The sequence below is a fragment of the Sinocyclocheilus rhinocerous genome, unplaced genomic scaffold (assembly GCF_001515625.1).
Source record: "Sinocyclocheilus rhinocerous isolate Xijiao unplaced genomic scaffold, SAMN03320098_v1.1 scaffold574, whole genome shotgun sequence".
NCBI lineage: Eukaryota > Metazoa > Chordata > Actinopteri > Cypriniformes > Cyprinidae > Sinocyclocheilus > Sinocyclocheilus rhinocerous.
The window spans coordinates 2,458,172-2,471,077 of NW_015659919.1; the positions used below are offsets into that span (position 1 = coordinate 2,458,172).

A 12,906-nucleotide genomic window follows, 5' to 3' on the forward strand; every position below is an offset into this window, starting at 1 on the left:
GAGAAATAAAAATATGAAGCTATGGTACCATCTGATATTCAGCAGATCTACAGCCTGAAGGAAACATCAGTTTCTTAGTTCAAACACACCTTTGTAAAAAGGTGCAAATGATACTTAATGTATCAATTAATAAGACTAAGTTTGATACTTGCACGTCTTGTCTGTCTGAAAGAGAGTCCTGATGCAATCTGAAGGCTCAAGTTGATCTTTGCTGAAGTTGGTTGATGGAAAAAGAACCAGTTTGAGTCAGAGGATCTTGGTGAATGGAAAGTCAAGGCCGAAGCCTGGCGCGAACTTAGGGTGTCCTTAAGAGTGTTCTAGCTCACTGCTAGATTGCAGACTGGAGGCGGGTCACTGATGTGAAGCCTTTAAGGCCTGACAATATTCACGCCTCTCAGGATGAGCTTGTCCAATGAGAAAGGCTGAAATTCCAAGCGGGAGTTTGGAAATACTGGGGAGTTTTATGACCCTTTGTGTGAGGGCATGGTTGATTGCCATGGAACCAGAGGCCTGTTCTGCCTTTCGGAGATGTTAGATGCATTTCGGGAGAAGGGTCCATATACCCTCGTAATTGGCCCTTTGTTTAGGTGAGGGGGTGTTGGATATTATTTGTTAAATATAACAAATAGTTGTGTGTCTGATTGGTCCAAATGCTACAGTATATCCATTCAAATGTTGGGGTCATTACGACTTTTTTTCTTTTATTAATCAATTGATTAAATTGATCAAAAGTGAAAGTAAAGACATTAATAATGTTACAAAATATTTCCGTTTCTAATAAATGCTGTACTTTAGAACTTTATATTCATCAGCGTATCCTGAAAAAATATATTTTCCATGAAAATATTTAGCAATACAACTTTTTTCAACATTGATAGTAATAAATGAGCAGCAAATCAGCATATTAGAATGATTTCTGAAGGATCATGTGACACTGAAGACTGGAGTAATGATGCTGAAAACTCAGCTTTGACATCACAGGAATAAAATTAAAATTTTCAAATATATTATAATAGAAAATACGTATTTGAAATTGTAATAATATTTCACAATATTACAGTTTTTACTGTTCTTTAATTAAATAAATGCAGCCTTGGTGAGCACAAGAGACTTCTTCCAAAACATTAAAAAATCTTACTGATTTAAACCTTTTGAATGGTAGTGTATAATAATTATTTGATGTTGTTGTTATATTATATAATTTTTAAAAACAAATATTTATCTATATTACACACACAAACACACATATATCAAATTATAAAATTATATATAAATATTATATATATATATATATGTATATATATATATGTATGTATATATATATGTGTATATATATATATATTATAAATGTATACAATTATAAAATACACATTAATAAAATTATAAAATAAACCTTCATTCATATTTTAGTGCAACTGAAAGGCCAGTGTATTTTAAAATCTCATTCTAGAGTAGCCGTGACAATGAAACCTTTGTCTTTAATTTGCAGGACTATCAGGAGGCCACGCATCTGGAGCAGTTTGTGACACGTTTCCTGTTGAAGGAGACCACCAGTCAGCTGCAGTCTCTCCAGAGCTCTCTGGAGTGTGCCATGGAGACCACAGCTGAACAGACCCGGCAGGAGAGGCAAGCCACCCAGAACACACGCTTACATTTTTTTAAAGCATACAGTTTCTAGTGTACATGTGGAGTGAGCAGGAGATGAGTGCATTTTCAATTCATTGTCTTCAGAAGCTGAACGTCAGGCTCTTTCAGGGGATTGTCTGTGTGACAGCAGAGCAGAACTAGCAGTGGTATTATCATAACATTGAGATATGTTTGACTTAATACAAATCACATATTACATTATTTAATTCAGATTTTAAATGCTGTTTGAGTGCTTTCATTATAGCTAGACTGTGACAGGATTAATGATGAAATATTAAAATGACACTGTATGTATATGTTGGACTTCGACAAAGTATGCATTCTTCCAAATGAAATCATACACACACATCTGAAAAAAATTGGAATAATCACATTTTTGTAAAAAAAAATCTCTTATGCTCACCGAGACTGCATTTATTTGATTAAAAATACAGTAAACCCGTAATATTGTGAAATATTATTACAATTAAAAATAACTTTTCTATTTAAATATATTTTAAAATGTAATATAATCCTTTGATGCACAGCTGAATTTTCAGCATCATTACTCCAGTCGTCAGTGTCACATGATCCTTCAGAAATCATTCTAATATGCTGATTTGCTGCTCAAGAAACATTTTTATTATTATCAATGCTTGGAACAGTTGTGCTGCTTAATATTTTTGTGAAAACCCTGATACACTACTATTCAAAAGTCCAAGGTATATTTTTTAAAGGAAAGAAATTGATATTTCAACATTGATAATAATGAGAGCCATTATCAGTAATTTAATACCAATAATAATTTAGCAGCAAATTAGCATATAAGAATGATTTCTGAAGGATCTGAGTGATGATGCCATCATAGGAACAACTTCAATTTTAAAACACAATTAAATAGAAAACAGTTATTTTAAACTGTAACAATAATTCACAATATTACTGTTTTACTGTATTTATGATCAAAGTCCAAGGTATATTTTTTAAAGGAAAGAAATACATACTTTAATTCAGCAAAGATTGAAAAATATTTTCAACATTGATAATAATGAGAGCCATTATCAGTAATTTAATACCAATAATAATTTAGCAGCAAATTAGCATATAAGAATGATTTCTGAAGGATCTGAGTGATGATGCCATCATAGGAACAACTTCAATTTTAAAACACAATTAAATAGAAAACAGTTATTTTAAACTGTAACAATAATTCACAATATTACTGTTTTACTGTATTTATGATCAAATGGTCTTGGTGAGCATAAAAGACTTCTTTCAAAATCATTAAAGCAACTTAATTATTCCTAGCCTTTGACCGGTAGTGTATGTGATGACTTTATTGACTGTGTACTAAACGCAATCACACACTCCCAAAGTATCAAACCTCTAGCATTTTTAGTGATATTAAGTGGATTTCTTCTGCACCAGTGGACATGTAGTCTCCATAGATCTAAACATTCACTGTGGAAAATGCATGTAGACACAGACAGCAATTGTGCACTGACTCGAGCAAAGGGGATTCTGAGCACAGCCATCCTTGGTATTGAATATCTAGAGCATCAGTGGCATTAATTGTTAATAGACCAGGTGACAAGCAGACCATTGACCCAGGCCTTTGTTTTTGTGCAGAAAGGGGACAGATGCCAGCTTAAACCATCACCGAATCAACAGAACCTGCGTGTGCGCATGCATGTGTGATGTGCTTGATTAGCAGCTCATTTTGAGCTCACAGCGTCTCTGACTCACTGCATTTGTGTGCTGAGGAGGGTCTGCTGCATGGCCCACTGTGGGGGTCAGCAGCTCCTTATAGAGCGCAGAATTTAGAATACAAAATGAGTTGTTTTGTTCTAGCACCTGGATGATTGCATGCTAGAGAGTGCTGCGTGCCTGAGTCCGTATATGTGTGTATGTGTGTGTGTCACAACGTGCCCACTACCTCTCCTCCCTCTCAGTGTGCAGCAGCTGTGCTGCTCCGCTCACCTTATGATCTCAAGAAAATTAGCTGGAGCAGCTGGCCTAAAGAAATGAAGGATGCTGAGGTTTAAATGGAAGTGCTTCCTTTTCTTTTTCTGTCTGTACTTTAAACCACTCTGGTTCTCATATAGCCAGTCGCATCCTAATTAATTGGTACATTTAAATTACCTCATTATCGCTTCTGCAGGCGATACGGTGTGTCTAACTTAATAACTATGTGCCACTGAAATATACAGTTATTAGTAAAAACAGAGCCAATTATAGACACTATTTAGGGGGGCTCCAGCCCCTCCTGTGTTAAATTTCAGCTCTATTAAAATGTGTTATTTTATAATTTTTTAAAATGTTCTTCATGGTACTTAATAGAGTTTGAGGATATGTAACTCTGAAACCTATCTTACTTTTTATAAAACTTAAAGGGACAGTTCACCCACTAATGTCATTTCATGCATTCTGAGTTATTTACACTGTTAAGAGTTGGATTCTTATGCACGAGCGCACTCAGCAACCCAACCGAGAGCAAGAGCGCGCCGCTTAACGTGTTTCTTCCATGGTTACGGAAGTCATCGGCAGCACAGCAGTTACTTGCTCGAGAAGACTATGATGCTCGAGAGGAACTACACTAGCCTGCCTCCGGCTGGAGAGAGTAGCCGCTTGCTCCTGGTAATGACGCTCTCGCAGTGTTTGCATACTCTATCACAGATGAAGTGAATTAAACGTTTCTGAATAGACGTTTCAGAAACGTTTTCATAAAGCAACAGAAACACTTTTATATACTGCTTAATACAGCGCCATCTGTTCATGAATCAGTTCAACATTAGCATATGCTATTTAAATACCAATAAAGTGGGGGTATAAGTGGGGGTATGATAACTAAGCAAATATTCAATGATTTATTTGATCAACCATCATGGGATAGAACACACAGGATTGTGGGTATCAAGGCAGCGAAGGATGCATCTATTCTTCCTTTAAATATCGACCAGATGAAGGTATCTCAGGAGGCAGAAAATGAAGCTAACTTTCGATTCGACGTGTCTCGATGCCTTCCTACCTTGAAATGTGTCCTCCGAAGGCAGCATTTTCCAGTTTCGGATGCAGCCGTCAGTTCAGCGTTGATTCTGCTCAAACTGTATGCTAATTGTCAATCATATTTGACGATAGTGGTCCTGACAAAACTATCCCTTTAATTTCGTTACATCTTCCCTATTTTCAGAGACGAACTTTGTCATGGTATTTATTTATTTATTTATTTATTGGACTGTCATAAAATATAGTTAACATAAAATATAGGTTATGATATACTGTAGGAATCTACAATAAATTCTCATTTGTTAACATTATTTAAATATATTAGATAATGTGAATGAAAAAAAGAACAATGATTTATTGCATTTATTAATCCTATAGTATTATTTTTTTTAAATCAAAATATTTATCTGTTAGCATTAGTTAATGCACTGTAAACTAACATGAACAAATAACAAAATTTTCTTTTAGTTTATTTTATTAGCTAACTTTTGCAAAGTTTAAAAAATGCAGAATTGTTAATGTTAGCTAATGCATTAATTAATGTTAACAAGAGAGACCTCATTGAAAAGTGTTACCAAAATATGTTTAACTTCGTACATACATTTACCAAATTTAATGTTCTTGTTTAATGTTAAATCATCAGATTAATTCATGTTTAATCAATTAAGAGATTAATCATGATTTTTTTTAGTACAAATTTAGTACAAAGACATTTTAAATGATTTCACATTGTCTTTATATCTCAGTGGCATTGGCTTTGGCCCGATCTCTCCATCTCTCAGTCCTCACAAGTCGTTTTCAGTCAGCCTATCACAGACCTTAACATTGCTAATATATACAGCTGTACCAAGTCTGCAGCCTCACTCACAATCCCATGAGCACACTCAAAATATCTCCACTCCTGCCATGCCAAGTCCCCCCTGACCTTTATCTCGGTTGGATGAGTTTTGACAGAGCACATATTTACACAGTTAAAGGGATAGTTCACCAAATATGAAAACTCATCATCATGTCATCACAAACCCTTTTTATCTTTCTTCCATAAACAACAAATGGAGATGCAATGCAGAATGTTCACGCTGCTCTGTTAAATGCTGTCAAGGTCCAAAAAGGCACTCGGTTGCACTTTATTTTAAGGTGTCCTTGTTACAGTGTAATTATACATTTAAGTACTGAGTAATATTAATTAACTACATGTACTTACTATACGGTTATGGTTAGGATTAGGGTTTGGCTTAGGGTTACTTGCATGTAAATATGCAAAATCTATTGCTATTATAATAGTAAGTACATGTAACATGTGTAACAAGGAATAAAGTGTTACCAGGCACTTTTAGTTACATTTAATTGCATGTTATTTGAAATTAAGTTAAAATTTAATTTATAAAAAATGAAATTTTGATATTCAGAGTGCTTTTTTTGACCTACCTAAATACATCTTAATATGTCATTTCATAATTATTTCTATTGTTTTTGAAATATGGTTCATGTGTACTGACGAATGAACTGACAAGCATTTATGGTAAACTAAAATATACTTTAATGTAATTTCTATTGAAACCATGTAATGTATTTAATTATATTTGTAATTACACATTTTAGTGCATTTAAAATATATAAACTTTTAATGTAACATTGAATAACATGCTATTTACAATTATAATCAAGTACTTTACTGTACTTTAGAATGTTAGAATAAGTGTACTTTAAGGGTTAGTTCACCCAAAAATGAAAATTCTGTCATTGATTACACGCCCTTATGTCATTCCAAACCCGTAAGACCTCCATTCACCTTCGGAACGCAAATTAAGATATTTTCTTTGCACACAAAAAGTATTTTCGTAGCTTCGTAAAATTACGGTTGAACCCCTGATGTCACATGGACTATTTTACCGGTGTCCTTGCTACGTTTCTGGATCTTGATGTTGGTAGTGACCTTGCTGTCTATGGGAGAGTCAGAGAGCTCTCGGATTTTATCAAAAATATCTTAATTTGTGTTCCGAAGATGAACGGAGGTCTTACGGGTTTGGAACGACATGAGGGTGAGTAATTAATGACAGAATTTTCGTTTTTGGATGAAAATCCATTTAAAGCATGCCAAAAGATTAAAACAAAATGATTTAAAATGCACTTTAAAGTAAAACTTTTATTTTGACATTATTACAAAGTGCACGTTTTGTCTTTTATCTGTTAAGAAACATATTCATTAACGTATTTGTGAAAACATGAAAGTGTACACTTAAGAGGCCTTTTATTTCATTAAGATTTTGCAATTACAGTTTAAGAAATACACTTTTAACATTTAAAGTACACTACAAGTGCACATGCAATACAGTTAAGCACACTTTTCACAAGTGAATAGCAGTCCATGTTTAACATTTAATTTTAGTGTACGGAAAAGAGTCTCCTCTTATATTCCATGTAAGAATAAAATCATGCAGGGTTTGGAACAACATGGGGGTGAATAAATGATGACAGAATTTCCATTTTTGAGTGAACCATCCCTTTAAGGAGCGTTTTCCTCATTTTTTTCAAGCACAGAGCAAACCTGTGCATGTCTTCACATGGCCACACACGCGTAACCTCTTATGTCACCATGCTTTTGTGTCACAGTTGACAGTGTGGAGTTTCATAACATTAGTGTTTTTTAGAAAGCGTATACACATTTTGAGCCTAAAGGCTTTGAGATGGCGAGGCCTGGCGTTATACGGCCAGCTCATTGTGTGCTGGTCAGGGTGGATTGATTCCCACTGCGTTAGATGTGCAGAAAGTGGCTGGTGGCCAGAACAAATTGAAATAGCGTGGTCCATTCTCTATTCCGTCTGAAGCGTCGAGTCAGGCTCTCTGAGGAGCAGCACCGCACACAGGGATGAAACAGGGGAGATGAGCTCAAATCTGAATCCAGAGCTCACAGGAGCCATTCACAGCACCGCTTTCATCTATGTGTGCGAAGCAGACAATTACCAGCTATTAGGAAGAAGCACTGATGCTGATATACCTCCGTTTTTGTTTTTCACACTGCGTCATTTCCATATAATTTCCTGTATAAGAAGAGGCTGGTCTCTGGAGAACAGATCGTTGCGTTTGTCAGTTCAGATCCAAGGGTTCCTGCAGGTGTGTGGATGTGATTCCAGCTGAGTTTTAATCACCTGTATGGCTCTAGCTGATTCATTTGCTGCTGATTTCAGTGTGCTGATGCAGTTGTGAGCCATTTTTAACCACGGAGGGTAAGCTTCCCTCAGGACGTGCGTTGTGCAACAGTGTCTTTAGGGATAATGAGCAACCAACCGAGCCTTAATTTTGACACCTGCCTGCCTACATTTATTTCATTGTCTCAAGAGTTAAAATAGATGCAGCATTCCTCTGCTGCTCGAGAACAGCTGAATAATAGATATAATTAGATTGCACATAATCACTTTTCACTCCCACAACTGAAAAGTAAAATGGTATTCAGTTCATAACATATCATCTTTTTGAGTGTTTGATGGCACATGATTACTTTCTCATAAAAGTAAGAAGTACTACTGTACAATCAGGTTGTCATTATAGCAAAATAAACCCTAACCGAATGACCAGGATTAAGTCTGGTATCAGCATAAAAGGGTTTATTTTGCGATAATAACTGTACATTATTCTTCTTACAGCTACTTACTTGCATATATAAATAGATAAATAATAACTTTATCATATAATAATAATTTATTTATTTATTTAAAGACTTCAGATGCAAGTATGTCTGAGATTTTTTTTCTTTTAAATGAGCATTTTTATCAGGCTCCTATCAGGTTCCTTATTAAATCTTACCAGATTCAGTAATTTCACTTTAATTGCAAAGAGAAGGTTATAGTCAGTAATTTGAATGCCTTATTTAAAAAAAATGTCCAGTGTTATTTTCATAGGAGCCTGATAAAAATGCTCATTTAAAAGAAAAAAAATCCCAGATTAGAGGTTTTTGCATCTGAAGCATTCATTCATTCAAACAAATATTGATAAAATATTATTATGAAATATAAATAATATATTATTTAAAATATTAACATTTTACTTGTAGATTCATATTTAAATATATTATTATTTAATATATAAATAATACATATTTTAAAAAATATTAATACATCACTTGTAGATTAGCTTAAAGCTTCTGCAAAGAAAACCAATTTATAATATCATAATGTTAATCTATTATTAATATTCTGCAATGTTTTCTTGCTTTAACTGGGCACTCTTTCGCTGCGTAAAAGGTTATGCTTACCATTAAATTAGTACTGAAGTCAATTTATGTTTAAAAGAAGTCACAAAATGCTGCAGTTGCAGGACAAGCTGCCATGGATAATCATGAATCGGACACTTTATTGTTATACATTAGGGCATAATTTGTGTTGGAGTGAGACTGTAGACGTATACGAGAGATGTGAAAGTGGCATTGGACAAGCTGCCATGGATAATCATGAATCGGACACTTTATTGTTATACAAAACCATTTGTATAATACTCCATGTCATGATTGACCAATCAGAATCAAGATGTCCAGAGAACTGTGTAATATAGAACAAACATTAAACCACCACCATGACTCTCTTATATCCAAGATTAAAATGACTAATTGCAAAAACAGTCTACAAAGAAACCCTTCCCTGTTCTGGAAGAGTCTGACAACATGTAAGAAACCTGCTGACTTATTTTGTACATTTTAATTGGTAGCATGAGGAGCAGGGCAGAAAGGTCTTGTGCAATCGAAGAGGCATCAGTGTAGTCGTGATGTTTAAGAACTGCGTTTTGATGCTGGATGAAAATGTTGAAGCATCATTCGCATGTGAATAGACTGTGTTTTCTTAATGCAATTCAATTAGATGCAACGTATGAATGATATTAGCATAGGCATTTCAGCTTTTCCTGCAGTGAAAAGCCCTACATAATGTAGGAATATAACACATTTTAAAGGCAAGAATCACTGTTATTATTTTTTATATGATGGGTTGAGGATTTCAAGAAACCCATAATACTAAGTATACATTTAGGTTTGTTACTCATCCCACTTTGTTTATACTATGGACAAGAATGATACTTCAAATCATGCTGCTTGCTGAGGGGAGGTGCTATTATGGACGATGAAATAAGTTAAATAAACCTATAGACTTACAGTTATAACGGGACCTGAACCATCTTTGGAGGAGCTGTTAAGAATCCACTCAGAACACCGTAACAATGTTCAGTTAGGAACATGTCAGAGAGCTTCATGTTATTGTACAACACACTCTTAAACTGAAAAAGATGAAGACTATGATGTGGTGATGGCAAACTCTGAGCTATTCTTTCTATTCATCTTTATTGATGGTCTCCAGCTGGTCTATGGGAGTTTCAGATGGACCAGTGTCAGCCTCTTTTACCCTAGCCTTTTTTCTCACTCCACTCACTTGATCCACCAATGCAGTATCGCCAATGCCCTCTTGTTTACACGAAGACTGCGAATCTGACAGTCGTTCTTCTAAATCATATTTGATTGAGGCCTTATTAGAGCCCAACTTTTCAGTAAGACGGGATACTTTTGTGAGTTGTTTTGTTCTTCGAACTTAGCAATACATTCAGCTCGTTCTTGTGTTGTTAATAAAGTAAATTCTTTGTTGCAGCCTTTTATATTTTTCTTTTTTCCATTCTTCAAGAAACCAAATCTGTTTTGGATCCCATATAATACTATATTTCTTGTCAAATTCTGTCACTATTGACTCCATTCATTCTTCTAACAATTATCTGAACTCACTGTCTGTCCATTAAGAAGTAGCTACACGCTTAAATATAAAAGGGGGGTTTTGCAGCGATGACATAAAAACCACTTTTGAACCTTTCAGTGATTAGTTCTTTAAAGAGCCATTTTTTCTTAGTGTGAAGAACATCTTCCAGTCTGAAGAACCTTTTTGTGCAATGGAAAGATTCCATGGATGTTAAAATATTGATGCCAATGAAGAACCTTTATTTTTAAGACTAAAGTCCACCTTTCTGGAATTCCCTGTAGAGGTAATTTGCATAGAGTAACACTCAACAAATAATAGTTTAGCTGAAAAGGTTTGAGTGATGTTAAGCGAGAAGCTCCATCCAGGTCACGGCACCAAAACTGTGGAAATTCAGAAGTAAAGACCAGGGTTTTCACACTTCAGCAGGATTCTTTATCGAGAACCTGCTGTTTCAGTCTAAAGGCCCTGATTTATTTGAAGCAAAATCAATGAATGGTACTGGTGGGATGTCATTTCAAACAAAATCAGGCCAAAAAGAAGTTTGTTTCAGGAGTTCTCAACAGCTTGGCAAAGTGAACTTTCCATAAAAGTTTGTTCCAGCTGGTAAGAACATTTGAAATACCATTGGTCCGTGGCGATTACAGAAATCTTTTCAGGTTCATTTCTTTTGTTCAGTCCGTCAAGGTCAGTAAAGTAAAAACAAGAACACGCTGGAGAGCTGCTTTACAGTAATTCTCATTGTACTGTAGTGACACTGTTTTTCATGTTTAATACTGTAAAGCTGCTTGCTTTAAACCAATATATTGTATAAAGTGCTACTATAAAAATTCTATTCTGCAAATGATTCTTTATGAAGGGTGTTACATTTTTGGGTGTTATTTTTGACCTCCCATTCCCTGGGCAGAATAATCAGAAGCTAATAATGAGATGAGCATATGAGAAAAATATTACTCTCATTCCTGAACATCTGCATTGTTTGTGCCGTCTCGATCACAGACAGGGGCCTGTGAAGCCAGAGGTTCTGCCCATTCAGTGGTCAGGAAGGAGATCTAATCGAAGACTTCAAAGGAATAACAGCTTGTCTCCGAACAACCCACTTCTGAACCTTGTCAATTCAGGTGATTATTCTGAGCCTCAGTGCTCTGGAGGAAGAAAAGGGCACATACACACAGCCAGTGGGCATGCAGTTGACAGCAGATCTGGAAAGAAGTTTAGGTAGGAGGGATTGTGAAGAACGACTATGGGAGAGACTCCAGAGAAAGAAGAGGACAGTCTAGGACCTTTTAAAGAGAACTAAATTATTACATTATTGTAGTAATATGGCTATTCAATAGATTCTTTTTCCATTTTATTATTTCTATATAGTTTGAATTTTGACACAATTTAAAAGTGAATATTCCTGATAGAAAATTTGATAAGGACATAAAAAAATGTAAAAGCAATTCTTTAGAGAGCATGTGATAAAACACACTGCCAAAATAAACTCTCCCAAAACAGTTCATTTGATCCCAACTCCGTTACATTCAGTCCTAGAGCATTATGGCAAGAGAGCAAGAGAGAGAGCTGTATTTGTGTGTTTCTGCAGGTCTGTATGAAGAGGACAATCAATGGATAACTCAGATCAACAGACTGCAAAAGCTGATCGACCGTCTCGAGAAAAAGGCAATAGGCTACACAAATGATTTCTGTCTTTCTCATTATAATGCTTTTTCTCTCTCTGTCATCAATCATCCTTCTAACTTTACAATTCATTTGAGGGTAAAACCTGTCAAGAATATGTCTTAAGTCATATAGTCATATTATAAAATATAAAATTTTATTTAAGCTTTAAGCTTATTTTAAAGCTATTTTAAAACACCTGGTAGTAATTATTCTACTTTCCTTAATGTTTGCTGATTTAAATAAAACAATATTGCATTATACTAATGAGAATCTAATGAAAATCACTATTGAGAATAATGAAATTTAAAAAAAAAACAATTACAGTAATGAGAACGAGATTGTCGCATTACTCTGATATGAATTATATTTCTTGCATTACGGTAATACAAATTTTGAGGTAAAATATCCTTAAAATATACTTATTATTAAAAAAATTATTCTCCTAAAAGCAGGTTTAATTTTTTGAATGCAAAATACAAAATGAACACAAAATGGCTTGTGTTTCTTTCATAGGAACTGCGTTTGGAGCCGGTGGAAGAAGAGGTGTTGGGAAGTTCCACCAAATCAGTAAGTCATTTATGGTCACCCTGTATGTCACTGTATTCTCAGAAAATCATTCACAGAGACCACAGACGCCTGCCGTCTAGGAAACAATGGGGATCGAGAAACTAGTTCCAAGTTATTCTTTTTGATTTCCTTTTTTCTCCGTCTATCACTCTTCCTCTGCCATCTTTTGCACAGTACTTTGAGAGAGCTTTTCTCTGAGGCTCACAAGATGCTGTCGACATACAGTACTATAAATAGGTGGTTTGTATGTCTGTGATTCTGTGCTTGTGAACGCCAGGAGAAGAGTGGTACTCGGACCCCTGCGGAGACTGGCTGT

The 12,906-nt window shown here is 35.1% G+C and overlaps 1 protein-coding gene across 1 annotated transcript in view; it reads left to right on the forward strand.

Moving 5' to 3' along the window:
* Positions 1 to 12,906, forward strand: part of necab1 (N-terminal EF-hand calcium binding protein 1) — a 52,404-nt gene that overhangs the window by 18,169 nt on the left and 21,329 nt on the right. Inside the window, exons 6-9 of the mRNA XM_016533269.1 lie at positions 1,490 to 1,626; positions 11,358 to 11,479; positions 11,947 to 12,023; positions 12,537 to 12,590. Of these exons, the coding sequence (XP_016388755.1) occupies positions 1,490 to 1,626; positions 11,358 to 11,479; positions 11,947 to 12,023; positions 12,537 to 12,590 (390 nt within the window). The remainder of the gene's footprint in view (positions 1 to 1,489; positions 1,627 to 11,357; positions 11,480 to 11,946; positions 12,024 to 12,536; positions 12,591 to 12,906) is intronic.